The sequence below is a fragment of the Bombina bombina genome, chromosome 3 (assembly GCF_027579735.1).
Source record: "Bombina bombina isolate aBomBom1 chromosome 3, aBomBom1.pri, whole genome shotgun sequence".
Classification (NCBI taxonomy): Eukaryota; Metazoa; Chordata; class Amphibia; order Anura; family Bombinatoridae; genus Bombina; species Bombina bombina.
In genome coordinates, this window is record NC_069501.1 from 743,039,855 (window position 1) to 743,066,028 (window position 26,174).

Sequence of the window (26,174 nt, forward strand, 5' to 3'; positions counted from 1 at the left end):
TCCAAGGTTGGCAAGTAACCATCCGAACAAACGAACGCTCTTTTAGAATCTTGGAGATCACTCTTGGAAGAAGAACCAGAGGCGGAAAGATATAGGCAGAATGATACTTCCAAGGAAGTGACAATGCATCCACTGCCTCCGCCTGAGGATCCCTGGATCTGGACAGATACCTGGGAAGTTTCTTGTTTAGATGAGAGGCCATCAGATCTATTTCTGGAAGACCCCAGATTTGAACAATCTGAAGAAACACCTCTGGGTGAAGAGACCATTCGCCCAGATGTAACGTCTGGCGACTGAGATAATGCGCTTCCCAATTGTCTATACCTGGGATGTGAACCGCAGAAATTAGACAGGAGAAATTAGACATTCCGCCCAAGCAAGTATCCGAGATACTTCTTTCATAGCCAGAGGACTGTGAGTCCCCCCTTGATGATTGACATATGCCACGGTTGTGACATTGTCCGTCTGAAAACAAATGAACGATTCTCTCTTCAGAAGAGCCCACGACTGAAGAGCTCTGAAAATCGCACGGAGTTCCAAAATGTTGATGGGTAATCTCACCTCCTGAGATTCCCAAACCCCCTGCGCTGTCAGAGACCCCCATACAGCTCCCCAACCTGTCAGACTCGAATCTGTTGAGATCACAGTCCAGGTTGGAAGAACAAAAGAAGCCCCTTGAACTAAACGATGGTGATCTGTCCACCACGTCAGAGTGTCGTACAATCGGTTTTAAAGATATTAACTGTGATATCTTTGTATAATCCCTGCACCACTGGTTCAGCATACAAAGCTGAAGAGGTCGCATGTGAAAACGAGCAAAGGGGATTGCGTCCGATGCAGCAGTCATAAGACCTAGAATTTCCATGCATAAGGCTACCGAAGGGAATGATTGAGACTGAAGGTTTCGACAAGCTGAAACCAATTTCAGACGTCTCTTGTCCGTCAGAGACAAAGTCATGGACACTGAATCTATTTGGAAACCTAAAAAGGTTACCCTTGTCTGAGGAATCAATGAACTCTTTGGTAAATTGATCCTCCAACCATGTTCTTGAAGAAATGACACAAGTCGATTCGTATGAGATTCTGCTAAATGTGAAGACTGAGCAAGTACCAAGATATCGTCCAAATAAGGAAATACCACAATACCCTGTTCTCTGATTACAGATAGAAGGGCACCGAGAACCTTTGAAAAAATCCTTGGAGCTGTTGCTAGGCCGAACGGCAGAGCCACAAACTGGTAATGCTTGTCTAGAAAAGAGAATCTCAGAAACTGATAGTGATCTGGATGAATCGAAAAAATGCAGATATGCATCCTGTAAATCTATTGTGGACATATAATGCCCTTGCTGAACAAAAGGCAGAATAGTCCTTATAGTTACCATTTTGAATGTTGGTATCCTTACATAACGATTCAATATTTTTAAATCCAGAACTGGTCTGAAGGAATTCTCCTTCTTTGGTACAATGAATAGATTGGAGTAAAACCCCAGTCCCTGTTCCAGAACTGGAACTTGCACAATTACTCCAGCCAACTCTAGATCTGAAACACATTTCAGAAATGCTTGAGCCTTCACTGGGTTTATTAGAATGCGAGAAAGAAAAAATCTTCTTGCAGGAGGCCTTACCTTGAAACCTATTCTGTACCCTTGTGAAACAATGTTCTGAATCCAAAGACTGTGAATCGATTTGATCCAAATTTCTTTGAAAAATCGTAATCTGCCCCCTACCAGCTGTGCTGGAATGAGGGCCGCACCTTCATGTGGACTTGGGAGCTGGCTTTTGCTTTCTAAAAGGCTTGGATTTATTCCAGACTGGAGATGGTTTCCAAACTGAAACTGTTCCTTTAGGGGAGGGATCAGGCTTCTGTTCCTTATTCTGACGAAAGGACGGAAAACGATTAGCAGCCCTATATTTACCTTTAGATTTTTTATCCCGAGGTAAAAAAGTTCCTTTTCCCCCCAGTAACAGTTGAAATAATAGAATCCAACTGGGAACCAAACAATTTATTACCTTGAAAAGAAAGGGAAAGCAAAGTTGACTTAGAAGACATATCTGCATTCCAAGTTTTAAGCCATAAAGCTCTTCTAGCTAAAATAGCTAAAGACATATACCTGACATCAACTCTAATGATATCAAAGATGGCATCACAAATAAAGTTATTAGCATGTTGAAGAAGTTTAACAATGCTATGAGTATTATGATCTGACACTTATTGTGCCAAAGCCTCCAACCAAAAAGTGGAAGCTGCCGCAACATCAGCCAAATAAATAGCAGGTCTAAGAAGATTACCTGAACATAAATAAGCTTTCCTTAGAAAGGAATCAATTTTCCTATCTAAAGGATCCTTAAAGGAAGTACTATCTGCCATAGGAATAGTAGTACGTTTAGCGAGAGTAAAGATAGCCCCATCAACTTTAGGGATTTTGTCCCAAAACTCTAATCTGTCAGATGGCATAGGATACAATTTCTTAAACCTTTTAGAAGGAGTAAATGAATTACCCAGATTATTCCATTCCCTAGAAATTACTTCAGAAATAGCATCAGGGACAGGAAAAACTTCCGGAATAACTGTAGGAGGTTTAAAAACCGAATTTAAACGCTTAGTAGATTTAGTATCAAGAGGACTAGATTCCTCCATCTCTAATGCGATTAAAACTTCTTTAAGTAAAGAACGAATAAATTCCATTTTAAATAAATATGAAGATTTATCAGTGTCAATATCTGAGACAGAATCATCTGAACCAGAAAAATCATCATCAGAAACAGACAAATCAGAATGATGATGTTCATTTAAAAATTCATCTGAAAAATGTGAAGTTTTAAAAGACCTTTTACATTTACTGGAAGGAGGAATAACAGACATAGCCTTCCTAATAGATTTATAAACAAAATCTCTTATATTAACAGGAACATCCTGAGTATTAGATGTTGATGGAACAGCAACAGGTAATGGTATATTACTAATGGAAATACTATCTGCATTAGCAAGCTTATCATGACATTCATCACAAACTACAGCCGGAGGGACAGTTACCACAAGTTTACAGCAGATACACTTAACTTTGGTAGAACCAGCATCAGGCAGCGTTTTTCCAGAAGTAGCTTCTGATCCAGGGTCAATCTGAGACATCTTGCAATATGTAAGAGAAAAAACAACATATAAAGCAAAATCTATCAAATTCCTTAAAAGGCAGTTTCAGGAATGGGAAAAAATGCCAATGAACAAGCCTCTAGCAACCAGAAGCAAATAAAAAATGAGACTTAAATAATGTGAGAAAAAGGTGGAGACAATAAGGACGCCCACATTTTTTGGCGCCAAAAAAGCCGCCCACATTATTGGCGCCCAAATGCTTTTGGCGCCAAGAATGACGCCACATCCGGTGACGCCGACACTTTTGGCGCAAAAACGTCAAAAAAATGACGCAAACACGAACAACTTCTGGCGACAAGTATGACGCCAGAAATGACAAGAATTTTTTTGCGCCAAAAAAGTCCGCGCCAAGAATGACGCAATAAAATGAAGCATTTTCAGCCCCCGCGAGCCTAACAGCCCACAGGGAAAAAGTCAATTTTAAGGTAAGAAAAAATGATTTTATTCATATGCATTATCCCAAATAAAGAAACTGACTGTCTGAAATAAGGAATATTGATCATCCTGAATCAAGGCAAATAAATGTTTAACACATATATTTAGAACTTTATAAAAAAGTGCCCAACCATAGCTAAGAGTGTCACAAAAAATAAGGCTTACTTACCGCAGGACACTCATCTACATGTAGTAGAAAGCCAAACCAGTACTGAAACGAGAATCAGTAGAGGTAATGGTATATAAGAGTATATCGTCGATCTGAAAAGGGAGGTAAGAGATGAATCTCTACGACCGATAACAGAGAACCTATGAAATAGATCCCGTAGAAGGAGACCATTGAATTCAAATAGGCAATACTCTCTTCACATCCCTCTGACATTCACTGCACACTGAGAGGAAAACAGGGCTCCAGCCTGCTGCGAAGCGTATATCAACGTAGAATCTAGCACAAACTTACTTCACTACCTCCACGGGAGGCAAAGTTTGTAAAACTGATTTGTGGTTGTGGTGAGGGGTGTATTTATAGGCATTTTGAGGTTTGGGAAACTTTGCCCCTCCTGGTAGGAATGTATATCCCATATGTCACTAGCTCATGGACTCTTGCTAATTACATGAAAGAAAACAGGTAAGGGGGTTTAGATTGCAAAGCCGCCAACTCAGAGACTCTGCGAGCCGATGCAATAGCCAGAAGAAATAGACCCTTCCAGGAAAGAATCTTAATGTTAAGCGTATGCATAGGCTCAAACGGAGCCCTCTGCAACACCTTAAGAACCAAATTTAAGCTCCAAGGAGGAGCAGAATTTCTATTACAGGTCTGATCCTAGACAGAGCCTGAACAAAGGACTGAATATCAGGAAGCTCCGCTAGCTTCTTGTGTAACAGCACTGATAATGCCGAAATCTGTCCCTTTAAGGAAATGGCAGCAAGACCCTTATCCAGTCATCCCTGGAGAAAAGCTAGAATCCTGGATACCCTAACCTTGTGCCAGGGATATCCATGTTCTTCACACTAGGATAAGAAGGTCATCCACACCTTATGATAGATGTGACGAGTGACCGGCTTCCTGGCCTGGATGAGGGTATCAATTACTCTCTCAGAAAAACCTCTCTTGGCCAAGACTAGGCGTTCAATCTCCAAGTAGTCAGCCTCAGAGAATCGAGATTTTGGTGTAGAAAGGGACCCTGAACCAGCAGATTTCTGTGACAAGGCAACCTCCATGGAGGAGATAAGATCCTCACCAGATCCGCAAACCACGTCCTCTGCGGCCAGAACGGAGCAATCAGAATGGTCAAAGCTTGCTCCTGTTTGATGCGGGCCACCACTCGAGGAAGAAGTGGCAACAGTGGAAAAATGAAAATTAGGTGAACTCCCAAGGTACTGCTAAGGCCTCTATCAGCTCTCCCAGTGGATCCCTGGACCGCGACCCATATCTGGGTAGCCTGAAGTTGAGTCTGGATGCCATGAGGTCTATCTCCGGCCTTTCCCATCTGTTGCAGATCTCCGCAAACACCTCGGAATGGAGAGACCATTCCCCAGGATGAAACGATTTGTCTGCTGAAAAAATCCGCTTCCCAGTTGTCCACACCCGGAACATGGATCGCTGAGAGAGAACAATTGTGAGTCTCTGCCTATTCCAGAATCAGAAATACTTCCCTCATGGCTATGGAGCTTCTCCCCCCCCTGATGGTTTATGTAAGCCACTGAGGTATTGTTGTCTGACTGGAATCTGATGAATCGGGACGACCAAGGTGGGGCCAAGCCCTCAGAGCATTGAATATCGCTCGAAGTTCCAGAACATTTATTGGTATACTCCTCTCGAGTCCACTTGCCCTGTGCCCTTCTGGCACCCCAAACAGCTCCCCATCCTGACAGACTTGCGTCCGTCATCACAATCTTCCAGGATGCTCTCAAGAAGGATGTCCCCTGGGCCAACTCTCCCAGGAGGAACCAACAAGAGAGGGATTCCCTCACTCGGTTGTCCAGAGAGATCTGTTGGGATAGAGTTGAGTGATCACCATTCCATTGTCTCAACATGCATAACTGAAGGGATCTGAGATGGAACCTGGCGAAAGGAATGACATCAATGCTGGATACCATGAGCCCAATCACATCCATACACCTGGCCACAGATGGCCTTGAGGTGGTCTGAAGGGCAAGGCAGCTGGACGCAATCTTGGAACATCTCTGCTCTGTCAAGAATATCTTCATCAATATGGAATCTATTATCGTACCCAGGAACTCCACCCTGTTGCTGGGAAAGAGAGAACTCTTTCCTTTGTTTATCTTCCATCCATGGAGAATAAGAAGAGCCCTTGAGTGGTCCTCCGAGATTGCAGGACGGAGCCTGGACCAGAATATAGTCCAGATAAGGAGCCACCACAATACCTCTGGCTCTCAGTACCGCGAGCAGCGCCCCCAGAACCTTAGTAAAGACTCTTGGGGCGGTCGTCAGACCGAACGGTAGGTCCACAAATGCGAATCTTAGGAACCTGACGTGGTTCTTGTGGATTGGCACATGAAGGTAGGCATCCTTCAAGTCTATTGTCCTCATAAATTTCCCCTCTTGAACTAGGGGCAGAATTGATTGGATCGTCTCCATTTTGAACGATGATACAGACAGAAACTTGTTTAGGCACTTTAGGTCCAGAATTAGGCGGAACGTGCCCTCCTTTGGGACCACGAAAAGTTTGTATAGTACCCTAGATCCTTTTCTGCTAGAGGTACTGGGACGATTACTCAGAGAGAAGAGAGATCCCTCACGCACTCTTGAAAGGAGTCTCTCTTCTCTTGTCTTGAAAATAGGTTTGACAGGAGGAATCTGCCCCTGGGCGGAAGAATCGTAAACCCTATCCTGTAACCCTGGGTGATAACCTCCAGAACCCAAGGATCCTGTATGTCTCTCATCCAAGCCTCTGCAAACAGAGATAGTCTGTCCCCTACATGATCCAGAGACGGATCGGGGGCCGCCCCTTCATGCCAACTTTGTCTCGGTAGGCTTCTTGTTCTGCTTAGATTTGTTCCAGGATTGAGCTGGCTTCCAATATCCCTTGGACTGCTCAGCCTTCGCAGCAGGCTGCTGGTGTTGCGACTTGTCTGAACAAAAGGGTCAAAAAGTAGAGACCTTAGGCTTATTCTTCTTATCCTGCGGAAGGAAAGCACCCTTGCCTCCTGTGACCGTGGATATGATAGAGTCCAGGTCTGGACCAAAAAGAACTTTCCCCTGAAATGGAAGGGATAGTAATCTAGACTTGGCAGTCATGTCAGTAGACCACAACTTTAACCACAGAGCCAGGCTAAAACAAAGAAACCTGATGTCTTAACATTCAGGCGAATAACCTGCATATTTGCATCACAGATAAAAGAATTTGCGACCCTTAAGACCTTAATCTTTTCCTGTATCTCATCGAGGGGAGTCTCCACCTCGACCATAGCTGCCAGTGCATCACACCAATAGGTAGCCGCTCCAGCCACCACAGCGATCGCCGCTGCTGGGTTGGAAAACAAACCAGTGAGTTAGAACATCTTTCTCAACATGGATTTCAACTTTTTATCCATGTACTCTTTGAATGACGAACTATCCTCAAGGGGAATAGTCGTATGCTTAGCGAGCATGGAGATCGCTCCATCCACTTTAGGAATAGCCCCCCATAGCTCAAGATGAGTCTGGAACAGGGAAAAGCTTTTTAAAAGAGGTGGAGGGAGAAAAGGACAAGCCCAGTTTCTCCCACTCATTCTTAATAATCGTAGCCATCTTCACGGAAATTGGGAATGTCTGAGGCACCACCCTGTCCTCATAAACCCTATCAAGTTTAGGGATCGAATGTTCTTCCTGAAATTTCGGTTCCAGAACCTCCAACGTACCAAGCACTTCTTTTAGTAAAAAGTGCAAATGCTCCAATCTTAAAATCTGACTCCTCCGAAGCCGGAGGTCTAGAAGATGCCAATTCTGTCCCAGAGAGAGCGCCCTCCTCCTCGTCGAAGGCGTCCTCATCGGATAATCTCTTAGAGACTACCAACAGAGTCGATGACCCCTGGGACGGAAAGCTGTGTCTTTCCCTTCGCTTGTGCTTTGCAGGGCGTGGTAGGGCATGGAAGGTCGCAGAAACCGCCTCTTGCAACTGGGCAGCAAAATCTTGCAGCCACAAGGCCCCTCCTGCAGGAGGATTAGTAGGGCCTTGGGGAGCTACATGTGTAATCAGAGATGAATGTTGGGAATGCACCTCACGGGACGGAGAACCCTCAGAGGTGGACGGCTCAGTAGTACTAAATATCTTATTTTTCTTTGATATTGTAATCTTATCAACGCATGTGGAACACAGTTGAGCAGACGGTTCAACCTGTACCTCCTCACAATAAACACAGGTATTAGATTTAATTAAAGAGGGAGTATACTCTAACATATCAGAGTCCTCCATAGCTTGCGCCTTTAATACGGACTGCGATAGATTAAATGGCACCTTTATACACCAATGGCCAGGGCACTCACTACCACCTATGACCCGGACACAGAGAAACCGTTATTTGTCCTGCAAATGCCGATCAGGAAAGAGGAAGTTGAAGAGGCCACACCCGGTCACATGGAGTGCCATGCAGGACTGCCCCTGCACTATAGAGAAAACACGCCAAAAAAAGGCCACGGTTATCTTCACCTGAATGTTCACACATTGCTAGAGCCTCATCTCACACATGACAGCCTTAACACAATAAAGATATTATGCATAAATCTCCCCTGTTCAATAACCCCCTTTCCAGTGATATTAACCCTTGATTCTATCAGATAAAAGGAGACACACTGTGACCCTGTCTTGCGTTATTATATGTGTAGAAATTAAACAATCTTACCAGAATCTATGCATTGGAACAGGAACACGGCCCTTCAAGTGTGACAGGTTAGTAGTCCTGACATGGACTTGAGAGAATAAAGGCAGGCAGCGAAACTCATCAACGCTGATTGCCCAGGAGCTGTTAACATGAGTCGGGATGGCTTTGCAGAAGCGACACTTCCTGCATCTCCGGACTCTAACTTTCATCCATGCTCTCACTGAGAGGCTGACAGGATTACTTAAAACTCCAGTCCTATTTCGAAGAGTAATACCCTTCATAAGAGACTACTCCGAATCTTCTGACACGTCTCAGTCAACCTCTTGTGACAAAAGGCAAAGATAGACTGGGGGCTTAGGGGAGTGGGGGAGGTATTTGAGCCTTTGGCTGGGGTGTCTGTCTCCTCCTGGTGGCTAGGTTATTTCCCACAAGTAATGAAGGAAGCAGTGGACTCTCCTCCCATTAAGGGCCCGTGACTCATAGGAGTTTGATACCCCTGATTTGAAATGTAATCTCTATGGGTATGGCAGCTACTGTGAGTGCAAAAAAAAAAAAAAAGCATTCTAAATTTCCAATACTGCAAACTAAAAAAAAAAAAGCCATTTAGTTTCTACGCTATTTTGCAATACAATTTATTCGATATAAGAATATAAATAATAAAATAAAAAGCAACAGCATAGGAATTGGTCCACATAGTACTCTGACAATTTATTGATAATGTTTAAGCAAAAATAGTATATTTGCAACATGACAGGCATTTTGGAGAAAAACAGAACTTTTGTAGACACCATTATATATAAAAAAAAAAACCAAAGAAGTGATGCATTATGCTGCTTTGATTGAATCCAACTTTGGTACAAAACACTTAATTCAGTCCCAGATTTGTTACAAAATAGATTCGCTATTTATTTCCAGATCAAACTGCAACATTGTTTATAACCTAAATCAAATAGAATATGGAAATATCTGCTATGAACTTGCCAAATAAATAAAAGCTAGGTTTGGTTTGAGGGAACTTTTATCATTGGCAAATCAAAAGCATTTAGTTAAGGTTACATAGTGTGCCGAAGAATTAGTGTGGAAAATATGCACAATTGAAACATGATGATAACATTATGAAAAGACAGAGAAAAACATTTACACTTGTCTTCAGCAAGTCTACTGCTCAGTCATATATAAAATAAACAAAACGTTGTCCCATAGTGTAATAAAACATACATCTGCTAAGATTAAGGAATAAACTGCATACAAAATATTTGTTTAAATCCCTTCCAAATTAGAAACTCCCTCCCAAACAATCCGACAACCCAAACCTTTCACAGGAAAAAGGTAACATTCAAAATGTCAGATCTCTGCAATGATTTTTATTCACTGATAAATCATCTTGTGCAAGCACACAGACAAAAAGTGTATCCAAAACATCCAGCTTTTCATTAAATATACCAAATATATGACCAGCTTGAACCCAGGGTGGATTTTACCACTCTCATAAACGTAGCATTAAAACTTAGCTAGTCTGTACTCTTCCAGAGAAGGAATGAGTATAAGAATTGAAATGGCTAAACAGGCATATATTATCTAACTTTTGGTTAACATTGCTTTTAAAAGAAAATGAAGGGGGTTGTTGCACACACAAAAAGAGGGCAGATTATAAGGGAACATGGCTGAAAAGGTAAGAAACTGATTCGCCGTTGTGAGTCCTTCGAATGGCTTCTGCCAAAATCATGGAAATATCGATAACCTAAATACAAATAAAAACAGAGGTCATTAGATTTAGAGCACTTTATAAACAGTTTACTTATATAAAGCATAATGTCATAAATGTTATCGCTAGAAATACAATCCCTTACAGTCTTTTATGCAATAAACCAGCCAGAGATCTAACCTATATTACAAGATAACTATCATGTTTAGCTGGAACATATTTTAAATTGCTACTGATGATTACATTTAAGTGATGGTGAATTCACCTAAGTAAGTTTGCATAGTTTAAAAGTACTTTTAATTTTGAGCATATTCTTGTGATTATTTACGTCAGAAACACAAATCTTTTGTAAGACGCCCTGTTGCAGTCAATAGGATCCAAGAATATCTAAAAGAAACAAAGCGCAACCGGAATAATGTGTAGTATAATAGTAATTAACACACAGCGCTACTATATTGCAAGCCTTTATTGCACATCAATCAAACATCAACTCTGTTAAAAAAAAAAAAAAATTCTGCGAGTGTGACCTGAAAAGGTGGCGAGACAAACATGGCTGACCCTACTCTACCTAACCCTACTCTAAACTTTACTTCAGAGATTGAAATATATTGCACTGCTGTCGATGTATCCCAATCAAAATGCAGGTTACTCCTCTGGAACGCCTAGCTAACTTCCACAGAACGCCTTCACCTACGTCATACTTTAGCTATAATTCCCCTGGAACACCCAGCTAACTCCCTAAAACTGCCTACACTCCACGCCCAGCTAAATCCCACAGTCCGCCAACCCCTACGTCATGTCGGCAATCTACCTGACTAATAAAGTATACAAAAAAAACTTCCTATTATAACTATAGGAGCTATGTCACTACATTTATATCCAATGTTAAAATGATATGCATTGTCATGTATAATGCATATTATTTTAAGTATTGTATATAATTTAAAATGTAGTTATTTTTTAATGTTAATTTTATTATATAAGCATAAATATATCATTTAAATGATAGATGTGTAAAATAATAAAATTAACAGTAAAAAATAACTACATTTTAAATTATATACAATACTTAAAACAAATATGCATTATACATGACAATGCTCATCATTTTAACATTGGATATAAATGCAATACTAAAATAAACCATTAAATCCTTATGGGTCTACACCCTCAGCGTAAACTAAACTATTAACCCCTCAATTGCCATAGCCCAAAGACCTAACCACCCTAACCAAGTAACCCCTAATCCGCTACAACCCCCCCAACGCAAACTACTCCTGCACTACTTAACTACCTAACACCCCCTAAATTACAAAAAATAAAACTAATCTTGCAGAAAACTCCCCCACAAAACACCCGTCAATATTATGAAACCCACTACACACAGTTATGCCTTAACTAAAACTAAGGCTGGCTTAAAAAAGCGCCAAAAAAACCCTATACTTACACTAAAAGTTACTATAACAATAGCCCTTAGAAGGGATTATTGAAGAGCATTGCCCTAAAGCGATTTAGCTTTTTTTCTACACAAAAATAAAGCCCCATTCTACAATTAAAGTAACCCCCAACCCTCCAAAAAAAATCTACTCTAAAAATTGTCCTGATAAGGGTATTTGGTAGGGCATTGCCCTAAAGTGATTACAGTTCTTTTCTTTTTTTTACAACCCCCCCACCCCGCTAAAAAAAAAAAAAAAAAATCTAATATAAGAAAAAAATATAAACTAGAAAATAATGCTATCCTAAAAAGGTTGCCCTGAAAAATATATTAGTTAGGGCAGTGCCCAAAATTAATTACAGCTCTTTTGCTGTCCAATAAAATAAAATCCTATTCTAAGAAAAAAAAAAAAAAACTACGTAAATCGAAGCAAAGGTTGCCCTGAAAAGGGTATTACCCTCAAGTCCTCTTTTTGGAATAAAAAAATCCTATACTAAAAAAGCTCATCTTTTAAAATATTTTTTTTTTATCAGGCAGTGTTTAGATGAGTCTGTAACTTGTTTTATGCAACTTTTTAACCCCTAGCTCCACTCGAGCAAACACGTATAATTTCCTAATATTTTTTTCCCCCTTTTACTATACATTTTTTTTTTTTTTTAGAATTGGGCTTTCATTTTTTTTTATTCCAAAATGCAATCACTTTAGGACAATATCCTTTTCAGGGCAAATTTTTTTTAGATTATATTTTTATTTATTTTTGGGCAGCAAAATAGCTGTGATTACTTTAGGGCACTCTCCTACCAAATGACTTTGTAAGGGCAATGCCCAAACAAATAGGCAATCTTTTATAAGGATAGGGTTAATTAAGTTTAGGGTTTTTTTTTTTAAAGTTTTTTTTTTAGTTGGATTTTATTTTTGGGGGAAGGGTGTTACTTTTATTGTAGAAAGGGGTTGTATTTTTGTGAAGAAAAATAGCTAAATTGCTATAGGGCAATGGCCTAAAAAAGCCATTCTAAGGGCTATTGTTATAGTAACCGTGCTAATATAGGGTTGTTTTTTTAATTTGGGGTGTTTTTTGTTTTTGTTTTTTTAAAAAGGGGGCCTTAATTTTAGTATAGGCTTAACTGTGTTTTTTTTTATTTTTGTTAGTATTGACATTTTTTTCTGTAATGTTTTTTTAATTTTGAGTAAATTTAGTGGGTTTTTTTTGTAACTTAGGGGGTGTTAGTAGGGTAGAAGGTTTATTACAGTGGTCTATCAGTGGTTTAGGGGTAAATGGGGTAGAAGGTTTATTGCGGTGGGCTATTGCCGGTTTAGGGGTTAAGTAGTGTAGTGTTAGTTTGCAGTCGTGGGTTCTTTCGGTTTAGGGGTAAATAGGTATAGTTGTTAGGCTCTTTGTAATATTTTCTAAAGGGATCCTTTATTATACATTGTCAAATATTGGCACCGATGCTGGCTGGAATTTATTGCCAGCATCGCCGTCCATTGGGGTGTATAGTAAAACGCCTCTCGTGATGCCGCTTGTTAATATAGATTCAACAGCTTGGAATATTTTGCCAACTCGCTCCACATCACAGCGGATCCCTTTGAACACATAGCTGAAACTTCTGATCACCTGTCTTTATCATACATTTGTTTATTATGCAAATCTATTTTATTTACTGGTCCTTTAAATATTTTTTTTCCCCTCAGTTCTTTGCTTTGAAGCCCACCACTTATGAGTTTAGTTTATATTATTTATATGTACACCAATACACTATATTTTTGGATACCTGAGCGCTTGTGGCACTGTAAACATTTTTGAATTGCACTAATTTTCAGAGTCCAGCGAATAACACAGTGCTGCCAGGGACTGGAAGAACTTAAGCATGCAGGGGCATTTGCAAGTACATTTTTATTCATTTCATCAGAAGCCTATGAAATGAATAAAAATGGATATCTATGGATATATAAAACACTTCAATAAAAGATCCAGTTACAGGCATCTCCAAGGGAAAAGACTGAATGTTGGAAAAAGTGCCCTCTCCCTCCATAGAGCAGTAACTAGAAACTGCCGGGGGAAGTGAAGGCGGCAGTTCTCCCTCACATGCAGCTAGTTGCACGGTGCCAGTAGGCTTCACAGACTGACTTCGGTTCATTATGGAATACATAAACAACGGGAAATAGTTAGGCAGTCAAGGTACATGCCGTTTAAATGTGAGGTGCAAAACTTTTTGTAAAAAAAAAACAAAAAACCCTGCTTGAGAATTTTATTTTCCTGCTGTTGTTTAGAAGAGTGATACAGCAAAATATAACCCCTGGGCTACAAGAAAGGATTGCAGTATACAGGGAGTGCAGAATTATTAGGCAAATGAGTATTTTGACCACATCATCCTCTTTATGCATGTTGTCTTACTCCAAGCTGTATAGGCTCAAAAGCCTACTACCAATTAAGCATATTAGGTGATGTGCATCTCTGTAATGAGAAGGGGTGTGGTCTAATGACATCAACACCCTATATCAGGTGTGCATAATTATTAGGCAACTTCCTTTCCTTTGGCAAAATGGGTCAAAAGAAGGACTTGACAGGCTCAGAAAAGTCAAAAATAGTGAGATATCTTGCAGAGGGATGCAGCACTCTTAAAATTGCAAAGCTTCTGAAGCGTGATCATCGAACAATCAAGCGTTTTATTCAAAATAGTCAACAGGGTCGCAAGAAGCGTGTGGAAAAACCAAGGCACAAAATAACTGCCCATGAACTGAGAAAAGTCAAGCGTGCAGCTGCCAAGATGCCACTTGCCACCAGTTTGGCCATATTTCAGAGCTGCAACATCACTGGAGTGCCCAAAAGCACAAGGTGTGAAATACTCAGAGACATGGCCAAGGTAAGAAAGGCTGAAAGACGACCACCACTGAACAAGACACACAAGCTGAAACGTCAAGACTGGGCCAAGAAATATCTCAAGACTGATTTTTCTAAGGTTTTATGGACTGATGAAATGAGAGTGAGTCTTGATGGGCCAGATGGATGGGCCCATGGCTGGATTGGTAAAGGGCAGAGAGCTCCAGTCTGACTCAGACGCCAGCAAGGTGGAGGTGGAGTACTGGTTTGGGCTGGTATCATCAAAGATGAGCTTGTGGGGCCTTTTCGGGTTGAGGATGGAGTCAAGCTCAACTCCCAGTCCTACTGCCAGTTTCTGGAAGACACCTTCTTCAAGCAGTGGTACAGGAAGAAGTCTGCATCCTTCAAGAAAAACATGATTTTCATGCAGGACAATGCTCCATCACACGCGTCAAAGTACTCCACAGCGTGGCTGGCAAGAAAGGGTATAAAATAAGAAAATCTAATGACATGGCCTCCTTGTTCACCTGATCTGAACCCCATTGAGAACCTGTGGTCCATCATCAAATGTGAGATTTACAAGGAGGGAAAACAGTACACCTCTCTGAACAGTGTCTGGGAGGCTGTGGTTGCTGCTGCACGCAATGTTGATGGTGAACAGATCAAAACATTGACAGAATCCATGGATGGCAGGATTTTGAGTGTCCTTGCAAAGAAAGGTGGCTATATCGGTCACTGATTTGTTTTTGTTTTGTTTTTGAATGTCAGAAATGTATATTTGTGAATGTTGAGATGTTATATTGGTTTCACTGGTAAAAATAAATAATTGAAATGGGTATATATTTGTTTTTTGTTAAGTTGCCTAATAAGTATGCACAGTAATAGTCACCTGCACACACAGATATCCCCCTAAAATAGCTATAACTAAAAACAAACTAAAAACTACTTCCAAAACTATTCAGCTTTGATATTAATGAGTTTTTTGGGTTCATTGAGAACATGGTTGTTGTTCAATAATAAAATTAATCCTCAAAAATACAACTTGCCTAATAATTCTCCCTGTATTCACATGCAATGTACTGATGTGTTTTTTGGAAGCCATGGAGTAAAATTGGGTTCTACAAGCTATTTTGCTGTTCTAGGAATGCTACAGAGGTGAGGGGGTTATGTGGGAGGGGCTGCCGGGGCTCACTCTTCTGTATAAGGAGCTGCCGGTTTCATTTATAGCCCTTTTTATAGCCCTTAAAGGGACACTGAACCCAATTTTTTTCTTTTGTGATTCCCAAATTTTTTCTTTTGTGATTCGGATAGAGCATGCAATTTTAAGCAACTTTCTAATTTATTCCTATTATCAATTTCTCTTGCTATCTTTATATGTAAAATGTATGAAGAGATGACCAAGTAGCAGCTTTGCAGTTTTCTTACACTGAAGCCTCATTTTTAAAAGCTCAGGAAGTAGATACAGCCCTAGTAGAATGAGCTGTTATATGAGTTGGAGGAGAAGATTTACCCGCCTTCAAGTAAGCTTTATAAAGCAATTGTTTTAGCCAAGAAGCCAAAGTAACCACAGTAGTCTGACCTCTACGCAGACTGGAAACAAAAAATGCTGAAGTTTAAATTCCTTAGGGGCTTGTAGATAAAATTTCAAAGCTCAAATGACATCCACATCTAGTAGTCTTTCCTTAAAGGGACACTGAACCCAAAATGCAATTTTAAGCAACTTTTCAATCTACTCCTAGTATCAATTTCTCTTTGTTCCCTGCTATCTTTATTTGAAAAAGAAGGCATCTAAGGTAAGGAGCCAGCCAAGTTTGGTTCAGAACACTGGACAGCACTTGTTTATTGGTGGGTGAATTTATCCACCAATCAGCAAGAGCAACCCATGTTGTTGACCAAAAATAGGCCGGCATCTAAACTTATATTCTTGCTTTTCAAATAAAGATACCAAGAGAATGAAGAACATTTGCTAATAGGAGTAAATTAGAAAGTTGCTTAAAATTGCATGCTCTATCTGAATCACAAAAGAAAAAAATTTGGGTTCAGTGTCCCTTTAATAATTTTTGGAGAAGGACACAAAGTAACAATAATCTCCTAAATAATATTCTGAGCAGAGACAACTTATGGTAAGTTATACTGATTTGTTGGGACCGCTTGTCTTGATGGAAAACCAGATAAGGAGACTTTCAAGACAAAAAGGAAGTTCCAAAACCCTTCTGGACGACAAAATAGCCAAAAGAAACCAAACTTTCAAAGACAAGAGCTGAATATTTAGTTTATGCATAGGTTCAAAAAGGTAGAACTTGCAATACTTCCTCCACGGAGGAGACGCTGGTCGAAACACTGGTCTTTTTCTGATAAGGGCCTGCACAAAAAGATTTAATTTCTGGCAATCTTGTTTAAGGTACAATACCGAAAGGGACGAAATCTAACCCTTTAAAGAACTAGCAGAAAAACATAATTTATGTAAGAACTTACCTGATAAATTCATTTCTTTCATATTAGCAAGAGTCCATGAGCTAGTGACGTATGGGATATACATTCCTACCAGGAGGGGCAAAGTTTCCCAAACCTCAAAATGCCTATAAATACACCCCTCACCACACCCACAAATCAGTTTAACGCATAGCCAAGAAGTGGGGTGATAAGAAAAAAGTGCGAAAGCATAAAAAACAAGGAACTGGAATAATTGTGCTTTATACAAAAAAATCATAACCACCACAAAAAAAGGGTGGGCCTCATGGACTCTTGCTAATATGAAAGAAATGAATTTATCAGGTAAGTTCTTACATAAATTATGTTTTCTTTCATGTAATTAGCAAGAGTCCATGAGCTAGTGACGTATGGGATAATGACTACCGAAGATGTGGATCTTCCACGCAAGAGTCACTAGAGAGGGAGGAATAAAATAAAGACAGCCAATTCCGCTGAAAAATAATCCACACCCAAAATAAAGTTTAAATCTTATAATGAAGAAAACTGAAATTATAAGCAGAAGAATCAAACTGAAACAGCTGCCTGAAGTATTTTTTCTACCAAAAACTGCTTCAGAAGAAGAAAACACATCAAAATGGTAGAATTTAGTAAAAATATGCAAAGAAGACCAAGTTGCCGCTTTGCAAATCTGAACAATCAAAGCTTCATTCCTAAACGCCCAGGAAGTAGAAACTGACCTAGTAGAATGAGCTGTAATCCTTTGAGGCGGAGATTTACCCGACTCGACATAAGCATGATGAATTAAAGATTTCAACCAAGATGCCAAAGAAATGGCAGAGGCCTTCTGACCTTTCCTAGAACCGGAAAAGATAAGAAATAGACTAGAAGTCTTTCGGAAATTCTTAGTAGCTTCAACATAATATTTCAAAGCTCTAACAACATCCAAAGAATGCAATGATCTCTCATTAGAATTCTTAGGATTAGGACATAATGAAGGAACCACAATTTCCCTACTAATGTTGTTAGAATTCACAACCTTAGGAAAAAAATTAAAAAGAAGTTCGCAACACCGCCTCATCCTGATGAAAAATCAGAAAAGGAGACTCACAAGAAAAGAGCAGATAATTCAGAAACTCTTCTAGCAGAAGAGATGGCCAAAAGAAACAAAACTTTCCAAGAAAGTAATTAATGTCCAGTGAATGCATAGGTTCAAACGGAGGAGTTTGAAGAGCCCCCAGAACCAAATTCAAACTCCAAGGAGGAGAAAATTGACTTAACAGATTTTATACGAACCAAAGCTTGTATAAAACAATGAATATCAGGAAGAATAGCAATCCTTCCGTGAAAAAGAACAGAAAGAGCAGAGATTTGTCCTTTCAAGGAACTTGCAGACAAACCTTTATCCAAACCATCCTGAAGAAACTGAAAAATTCTCGGAATTCTAAAAGAATGCCAGGAAAAATGATGAGAAAGACACCAAGAAATGTAAGTCTTCCAGACTCGATAATATATCATCCTAGATACAGATCTACGAGCCTGTAACATAGTATTAATCACAGAGTCAGAGAAACCTCTTTGACTAAGAATCAAGCGTTCAATCTCCATACCTTTAAATTTAAGGATTTGAGATCCTGATGGTAAAAAAGGACCTTATGACAGAAGGTCTGGTCTTAACGGAAGAGTCCACGGATGACAAGAAGCCATGCGGACAAGATCCGCATACCAAAACCTGTGAGGCCATGCTGGAGCCACCAGCAGAAAAAACGAGCATTCCTTCAGAATCTTGGAGATTACTCTTGGAAGAAGAACTAGAGGCGGAAAGATATAGGCAGGATGATACTTCCAAGGAAGTGACAATGCATCCACTGCTTCCGCCTGAGGATCCCTGGATCTGGACAGATACCTGGGAAGTTTCTTGTGTAGATGAGAAACCATCAGATCTATTTCTGGAAGTCCCCACATTTGAACAATCTGAAGAAACACCTCTGTGTGAAGAGACCACTCGCCCGGATGTAACGCTTGGCGACTGAGATAATCCGCTTCCCAATTGTCTAAACCTGGGATATGAACCTCAGAGATTAGACAGGAGCTGGATTCCGCCCATACCAGTATTCGAGATACTTCTTTCATAGCCAGAGGACTGTGAGTCCCTTCTTGATGATTGATATATGCCACAGTTGTTACATTGTCTGTCTGAAAACAAATGAACGATTCTCTCTTTAGAAGCGGCCATGACTGAAGAGCTCTGAAAATTGCACGGAGTTCCAAAATATTGATTGGAAATCTCACCTCCTGAGATTTCCCAAACCCCTTGTGCTGTCAGAAACCCCCATACAGCTCCCCAACCTGTCAGACTTGCATCTGTTGAGATCACAGTCCAGGTTGGAAGAAAAAAAAGAAGCCCCCTGAACTAAATGATGGTGGTCTGTACCACGTCAGAGGGTGTCGAACAATCGGTTTTAAAGATATTAAATGAGATATCTTTGTATAATCCCGGAACCACCGGTTCAGCATACAGAGCTGAAGAGGTCACATGTGAAAATGAGCAAAGGGGAACACGTCCAATGCAGCAGTCATAACAACCTAGAATTTCCATGCATAAGGCTACCGAAGGGAATGATTGAGACTGAAGGTTTCGATAAGCTGAAACCAATTTCAGACGTCTCTAATCCAACAGAAACAGAGACATGGACTCTGAATCTATCCGGAAATCTAAAAAAGGTTACTCTTGTCTGAGGAATCAACAAACTTTTTGGTTAATTGATCCTCCAACCATGTTCTTGAAGAAACAACACTCATAAAAAGCTGGAAAGGATCTTTCCATTGAAAATGAGCAAAGGGAATTGAATCCAATGCTGTTAAAACTTCTATGCATATATAGCAACTGAAGGAAATAATAGAGACTAAAGGTACCGACAGACGGAATCCAAATCAAATTGTCCCTTGTCTGATAGAGACAAAGATAGTGACATAAACCATCTGGAAACCTAAAAAAGGTGACCCTTGCGTGAGGAATCAAGAGCTTTTGAAAAAAAGATCCTCTAACTATGTCCTGAAGAGCAAGTGAAACATGAGATTCCGCATCCACAGGAAATAATCTGAATGAAAACAGAAAAATGAAGAACATGCATTTATTGTATCTAATGAAAACAAATAATACTATCAATGACCATAAAAAAGGCAGAATAGTTTGAATAAAACTCCAAAACCCAGTTCCTAGAAAAAGAACTGGAAGAAATACCCCAGAAGATTCCAGGTCTGAGCAGCGCTTGAGCCATGCTTCAACAGTATCCAGAATATATAGGACAGAAACACACTGAAAGAAAGTGTTAGCCTTACTGGAATAAAATCAAAGAAATTTGGACAGAATAGAACCAAATAAATTTCAAAGAAGTCTTAACCTGCCCCTTACCAGCCAAGCTGGAAAACGGCACGTACATCGCAATATTAGGGAGCTGATTTCGAACCCCAATTAAAAACATGTTACTTGGGAAAGAACTCAGGAATTTGTTTCTTAATAAGAACAACCAAACTAATATAAGCTTAAAGTTTAGTCTTAGAACTCAATCTTGAAGCCCATAGTAACAGTTAAGAATTGAATCTAATTATAATTGATTATCTTAGAACAAAATAAATATGGATTTTCTTTTTTTTTTTTTTTTTTTTTTTTTTAAAAACACAAAATTCTTCTAGCTAAAATAGCTAAAGACATAGATTAACCCTCATTTGCGAATATATTCAATAAAATGAAGACACAAATGAAGTCATTAGCATGATAGTCCAGTTTAAAGGACCAGTCAAAACAGAGGACTTGCAAAATGCAAAACAACAAGACAAATGCAACAGCACCTAGTCTAGTAAATGTTGTCCCTTTAACAATGCTAAAATAAATCATAATCTGATACTTAGAAAAGTACCTGAAACTAAATAATTGTCCATAAATAAGATATAACTATATATTGAAAATAAATACTATTTTGCTATAACAACAATAGCATAATTAGTAGAAGTAGAGATAGCTCCAATAAATTGGAGAACCCTTCAAATTAAATTTAACTGCTGACAAAGAATATAGTTTAAAAATAAAAGAAAATTCTCAGCCTATTCCATTCCCTAGTATGGGGAATTGGAAGGAAAACCTCTGAAATCACAGAAGAATAAAAAGGCAGAAATAGTGTCAGCTAGTTTTAAAGAACTAGTTACCTTAATATCCAAAATAATCAACACCTCTTCAACAAAGAACAAATGTACTTTAATAATAAAAAATGTATATAAAAAAGTAGATTTGTTAGTATCAATATCTGATGAAGAGAATTTCTGAAAGAGAAAAAAACATCATCAGAGAAGGATAAATCAGTATGTTGTTGGTCATTTGAAACTTCAATAATTAAAAAAGAAGTGAAAAAGACCTAAAAATTGAATTAGAAGGCACGAAGTCAGACAAAGCCTTAATCAGAAAAAATATTTCTTATAAATCTTCTAAACATTTCTTGTACTTAAGAATGGAAATGTATAAAGCATAAATACTAATGGAATCTGCATGTAAAAGTATATCATAATAACTTAATACAAACCATAGCTAAAGATAAACATTTATAACATTTAAAATAAATGAACTTAGCTTTGGAAAAACTGAAACTCAGTTAAGCATTTTTCCAGAAGTGGCTTCTGACTCAGGGACAAACGGAGACATCTTGCAATATGGAATAGAAAAAACAACATTTAAAGCAAAATTGATCAAATTCCTTAAATGACAGTTTCAGGAATGGGGAAAAAAAAATGCCAGTGAACAAGCTTCTAGCAACCAGAAGCAATAAATATTGAGACTTAAATAATGTGGAGACAATAGTGACGCCCATATTTTTTAGCGCCAAAAAAGACGCCCACATTATTTGGCGCCTAAATGCTTCTGGCGCCAAAAATGACGCCACATCCGGAACGCCGACACTTTTGGCGCAAAAAAACATCAAAAAAATGACGCAACTTCCGGCGACACGTATGACGCCGGAAACAGAAAAAAATTTTTGCGCCAAAAAAGTCAGCGCCAAGAATGACGCAATAAAATGAAGCATTTTCAGCCCCCGCGAGCCTAATAGCCCACAGGGAAAAAGTCAAATTTTAAGGTAAGAAAAAAATTGATTAATCCATATGCATTATCCCAAATATGAAACTGACTGTCTGAAATAAGGAACGTTGAACATCCTGAGTCAAGGCAAATAAATGTTTGAACACATATATTTAGAACTTCATATAAAAGTGCCCAACCATAGCTTAAAGTGTCACAGAAAATAAGACTTACTTACCCCAGGACACTCATCTACAAGTAGTAGAAAGCCAAACCAGTACTGAAACGAGAATCAGTAGAGGTAATGGTATATATAAGAGTATATCGTCGATCTGAAAAGGGAGGTAAGAGATGAATCTCTACGACCTATAACAGAGAACCTATGAAATAGAACCCGTAGAAGGAGATCATTGAATTCAAATAGGCAATACTCTCCTCACATCCCTCTGACATTCACTGCACGCTGAGAGGAAAACCGGGCTCCAACCTGCTGCGGAGCGCATATCAACGTAGAATCTAGCACAAACTTACTTCACCACCTCCATAGGAGGCAAAGTTTGTAAAAACTGATTTGTGGGTGTGGTGAGGGGTGTATTTATAGGCATTTTGAGGTTTGGGAAACTTTGCCCCTCCTGGTAGGAATGTATATCCCATACGTCACTAGCTCATGGACTCTTGCTAATTACATGAAAGAAAACCCTTATCCAAATCATCCTGAAGAAATTGTAAAATTCTAGTAATTCGAAAAGAATCCTAACAAACTCCTTAAGTAACACCAGGATATAAAAGTTTTCCATACCGTATGATACATTTTTCTAGTGACTGGCTTCCTCGCCTGAATAAGAGTCTATAAAAGTATCTGAAAAACCTCTTTGGCATAGGACTAGATTTTCAATTTACACACCGTAAATTTAGAGCCTTTAGACTTGGATGTAAGAAAGGACCTTAAAACAGAAGATTCCTCTGCAATGGAAGCGTCCAGGGATGAGAGCTGGACATCTGAATTAGGTTTGCATAGCAGGTACTGTACATTGAAGCTGGGGTAATGGATTACTGGAACTCTCTCCTGTTTTATTCAAGCTATCACTTGAGGAAGCAGACCAGACTAGGAACAAGTACAACAGACAAAAGGACCAAGGAACCACTAGAGCATCTATGAGAACCTCCTGAGGATCTCTCGACCAGGCACAGTACCTGGAAAGTTTGTGATTCAAACAAGAGGCCATCATGTTGATAGTGCCCGTTGTCCTGTGATCTGATTGAAAACTTCCTGATTGAAAACTTCCTGATTGAGAGACCATTCTACAGATGAAATGCCCGACGGTTGAGGAAATCTGCTTCCCAATTGTCAACTCCTGAGATGTGAATGGCTGAAACTATACATTGTGTACCACCGAAGAAAGAAGGCGAGAAACCTCTTGCGTTGACAGAGAACTCTTGCCCTCCCATGATGATTGAAATATGCTTCAGTATTAAAATTGTCAGAATTAAACTGGAAATAGGTCTCGTGCTTGAGGAAGGGCAAACTCTAAAGAGCCTTGAAGACCGTTTGGAGTTCTAAAGCATTGATTGGCAGCCTCAACTCCTAAGGAGACCAAACTCTTTGCACCTTCCAAAAACCCTGAAAGGCTGCCGTCCGTTATAATGAGAACCCAAGATGGACATAGAAAGAAAGCTTCCTGAATTAGAGACCTGTGGGATATCTACCAGGAAAGAGATTGTATGCTTTTGTAATTCATACAAATTGACTGAGATAAGTCTGTATGATTTCCATTCCACTGCTTAAGCATACAGAGTTTAAGAGGACAGAAGTGAAACCTTGCAAAGGGGATGGCATCTGATGCCACCACCATCAACCCTAAAAGTTTCATACATTAAGCAACTGATAGAGGATATGTTATTTGAGGATCTACACAGGCTTTATGTAACTTTGCTCTGCTATTCTCTGTTAGAAAAAGATGCAGACACACCAAATCTATAACCACCCCTAGGAAAGTGACTCCGGTAGTGGAATCGGAGAACTCTTAGGAAAATTTATATTCCATCCATGGACTATAAAAACTGAATAATGGCTGGTGTGTGAAAAGTCGCCATATGCAAGGACAGATTTTGTATTAGAATATTGTCCAGGTAAGGGGCTCCTAAAAATTGCCTATGCTCTTGAGACAGGCAGAAGGGCCCCCAGTACTTTTGTGAACTCCCTGGGAGCTGCCACCAGACTAAACGGAAGTGCCACAAACTAAAAATGTTTCTGTTAAAAGGCAAACCTGAGGAATTTGTGAAGATACCTCAATGGGAATATGCAGATATATGTCCTTCAGATCGATTGTGTTCATGAACTGACCTGCATGGGCCAACGGTCAAATAGTCAGAATTGTTTAAATTTTGAACGTAGGGACCCTCAGAATTTTTTTCAGAGATTTGAGATCTAAAATTGGCCTAAGCATGCCTTCCATTTTTGGCACTATAAAGAGATTGGAATAGTAGCCTAGGTCTTGTTCTATCTGTGGAACCAGGACAATCACTCCTATATGTTCCAGATTTCTTGGAGACACTGAAAAAAGGCTCCTACCTTTAAAAGTTTCTTGGAAACATGAGACAGAAGGAACCGTCATAATAGTTGCCTGACTTGAAAACCTTTTATTGTTCCTCTCCGATACTATACTTAGTACCCAGGGATCCCAAACAAATCTGAACCAGGCCTGCTGAAACTGGTCCAGCCTGCCCCCTACTAATAAAATACAGTTGTATGCAAAAGTTTAGGCACCCCTGACAATTTCCATGATTTTCATATATAAATAATTGGGTGTTTGGAACAGCAATTTAATTTTGATCTATCAAATAATTGAAGGAGACAGTAATATTTCAGTAGTGAAGTGAGGTTTATTGGATTAACAGAAAATGTGTAATATATATCAAAATGAAATTAGTCCGGTACAAAAATTTGGGTACCCTTGTCATTTTGAGTACCTGTAACTACCTAGCACTAATAAATTGGAACACACGATTGGTTTGGTGAGCCTGTTAAGCCTTGAATTTCATAGACAGGTGCATCCAATCATGAGAAAAGGTATTTAAGGTGGCCAATTGCAATTTGTTCTTTTTGATTCTCCTCTGAAGAGTGGCAACATGGGGGCCTCAAAACAACTCTCAAATGACCTGAAAACAAAGATCGAGTTATACACAGTAATACATATGAATCTCAAAATAAGGAACTCTCTCAAGTACGGTTACATGTTTGTGTGCATAATAAATATATATGTGTGTCCCCTTGAAAAGGCCAACAGAAGGATGCTGCTGGATCAGTCCCAGCAACACCTGTGGCAGTCTCATGAAAAACTCACTCAAGAGGATTACTGTCACTGCCTATGGTACTCCTCTACACCCCTATGAACTTTTCTCGGTCCTCTGAGAGGAATAACAGGTCTCACAGCAGTTTGAGCACCAATTTCCACAAAAAGAAATCAGCACCTCACATTTTCACCTATCTCCTGTGAAGACAAATTAAAATGGAGGGGAATCAGGGAGTGGGAGGGATCAAAGCTCTTTGTAATAGGTAGTTTTTGATGTCGCCTGGTGAAGAGGAGTTTAATTTAATATGTCATGGCTCGTGGACTCTCACTGACCACTTTATGAAAGAAATGTCGAGCTAAAAAATATAAATTTTATTAGATATAAGTTAAAACGACATAACGTTTCGGCGCATTACTGCGCCTTTGACAAATGTCATGAGGTAATCAAACAAGAAAACCTAAATATATATATATATATATATATATTTAACACACAATATCATTACTATGTTTAAGAACTATCAAATACTTCTAAACTACATAGAAAACAGAATATTCTGAACAAAAAATGCAGAGTGCCTAGTGCAGAATTTTTTTTTTTTTTTTTGTTTCTTTTTTAAATAAGAACTTATGCAGGTAAGCTCTATACCAGCATAGGAAAAATGCCATGCCTCATTATGATATATATATATTTGAATACACACACACAAACATAGATCCACCAAAATATACCTGGCACCTAGATTTCTAAACTTGCTTCTGGATTTTTAACATATTTGTCGACCACTGGTGTACACACTTTCTCAATAAGTTTCAAATATATGTCACATACCTGGATCTTTGAGCAGTGTTTCATTTTGTCTTCTTGTGGGATTGTGTTAGTGACTACCACAGCTTCAAATGCGGCATTATTGATTCGAGAAATGGCCGGCCCGGAGAAAATACCATGTGTTAGAATTGCATAAACTTTTGTTGCTCCAGCAGAAAGCAATCTTTTAAAAACATGAAAAAA

At 39.3% G+C, this 26,174-nt stretch overlaps 1 protein-coding gene across 1 annotated transcript in view; it reads right to left on the reverse strand.

Moving 5' to 3' along the window:
• Window positions 1–9,093: 9,093 nt before the first annotated feature.
• Window positions 9,094–26,174, reverse strand: part of PRPS2 (phosphoribosyl pyrophosphate synthetase 2) — a 386,813-nt gene continuing 369,732 nt past the window's right edge. The window contains exons 6-7 of the mRNA XM_053707587.1: window positions 25,995–26,154; window positions 9,094–10,151 (exon numbers count right to left, since the gene is read on the reverse strand). Coding sequence (XP_053563562.1) covers window positions 10,059–10,151; window positions 25,995–26,154 — 253 coding nt within the window. The 3' untranslated portion in view covers window positions 9,094–10,058. The remainder of the gene's footprint in view (window positions 10,152–25,994; window positions 26,155–26,174) is intronic.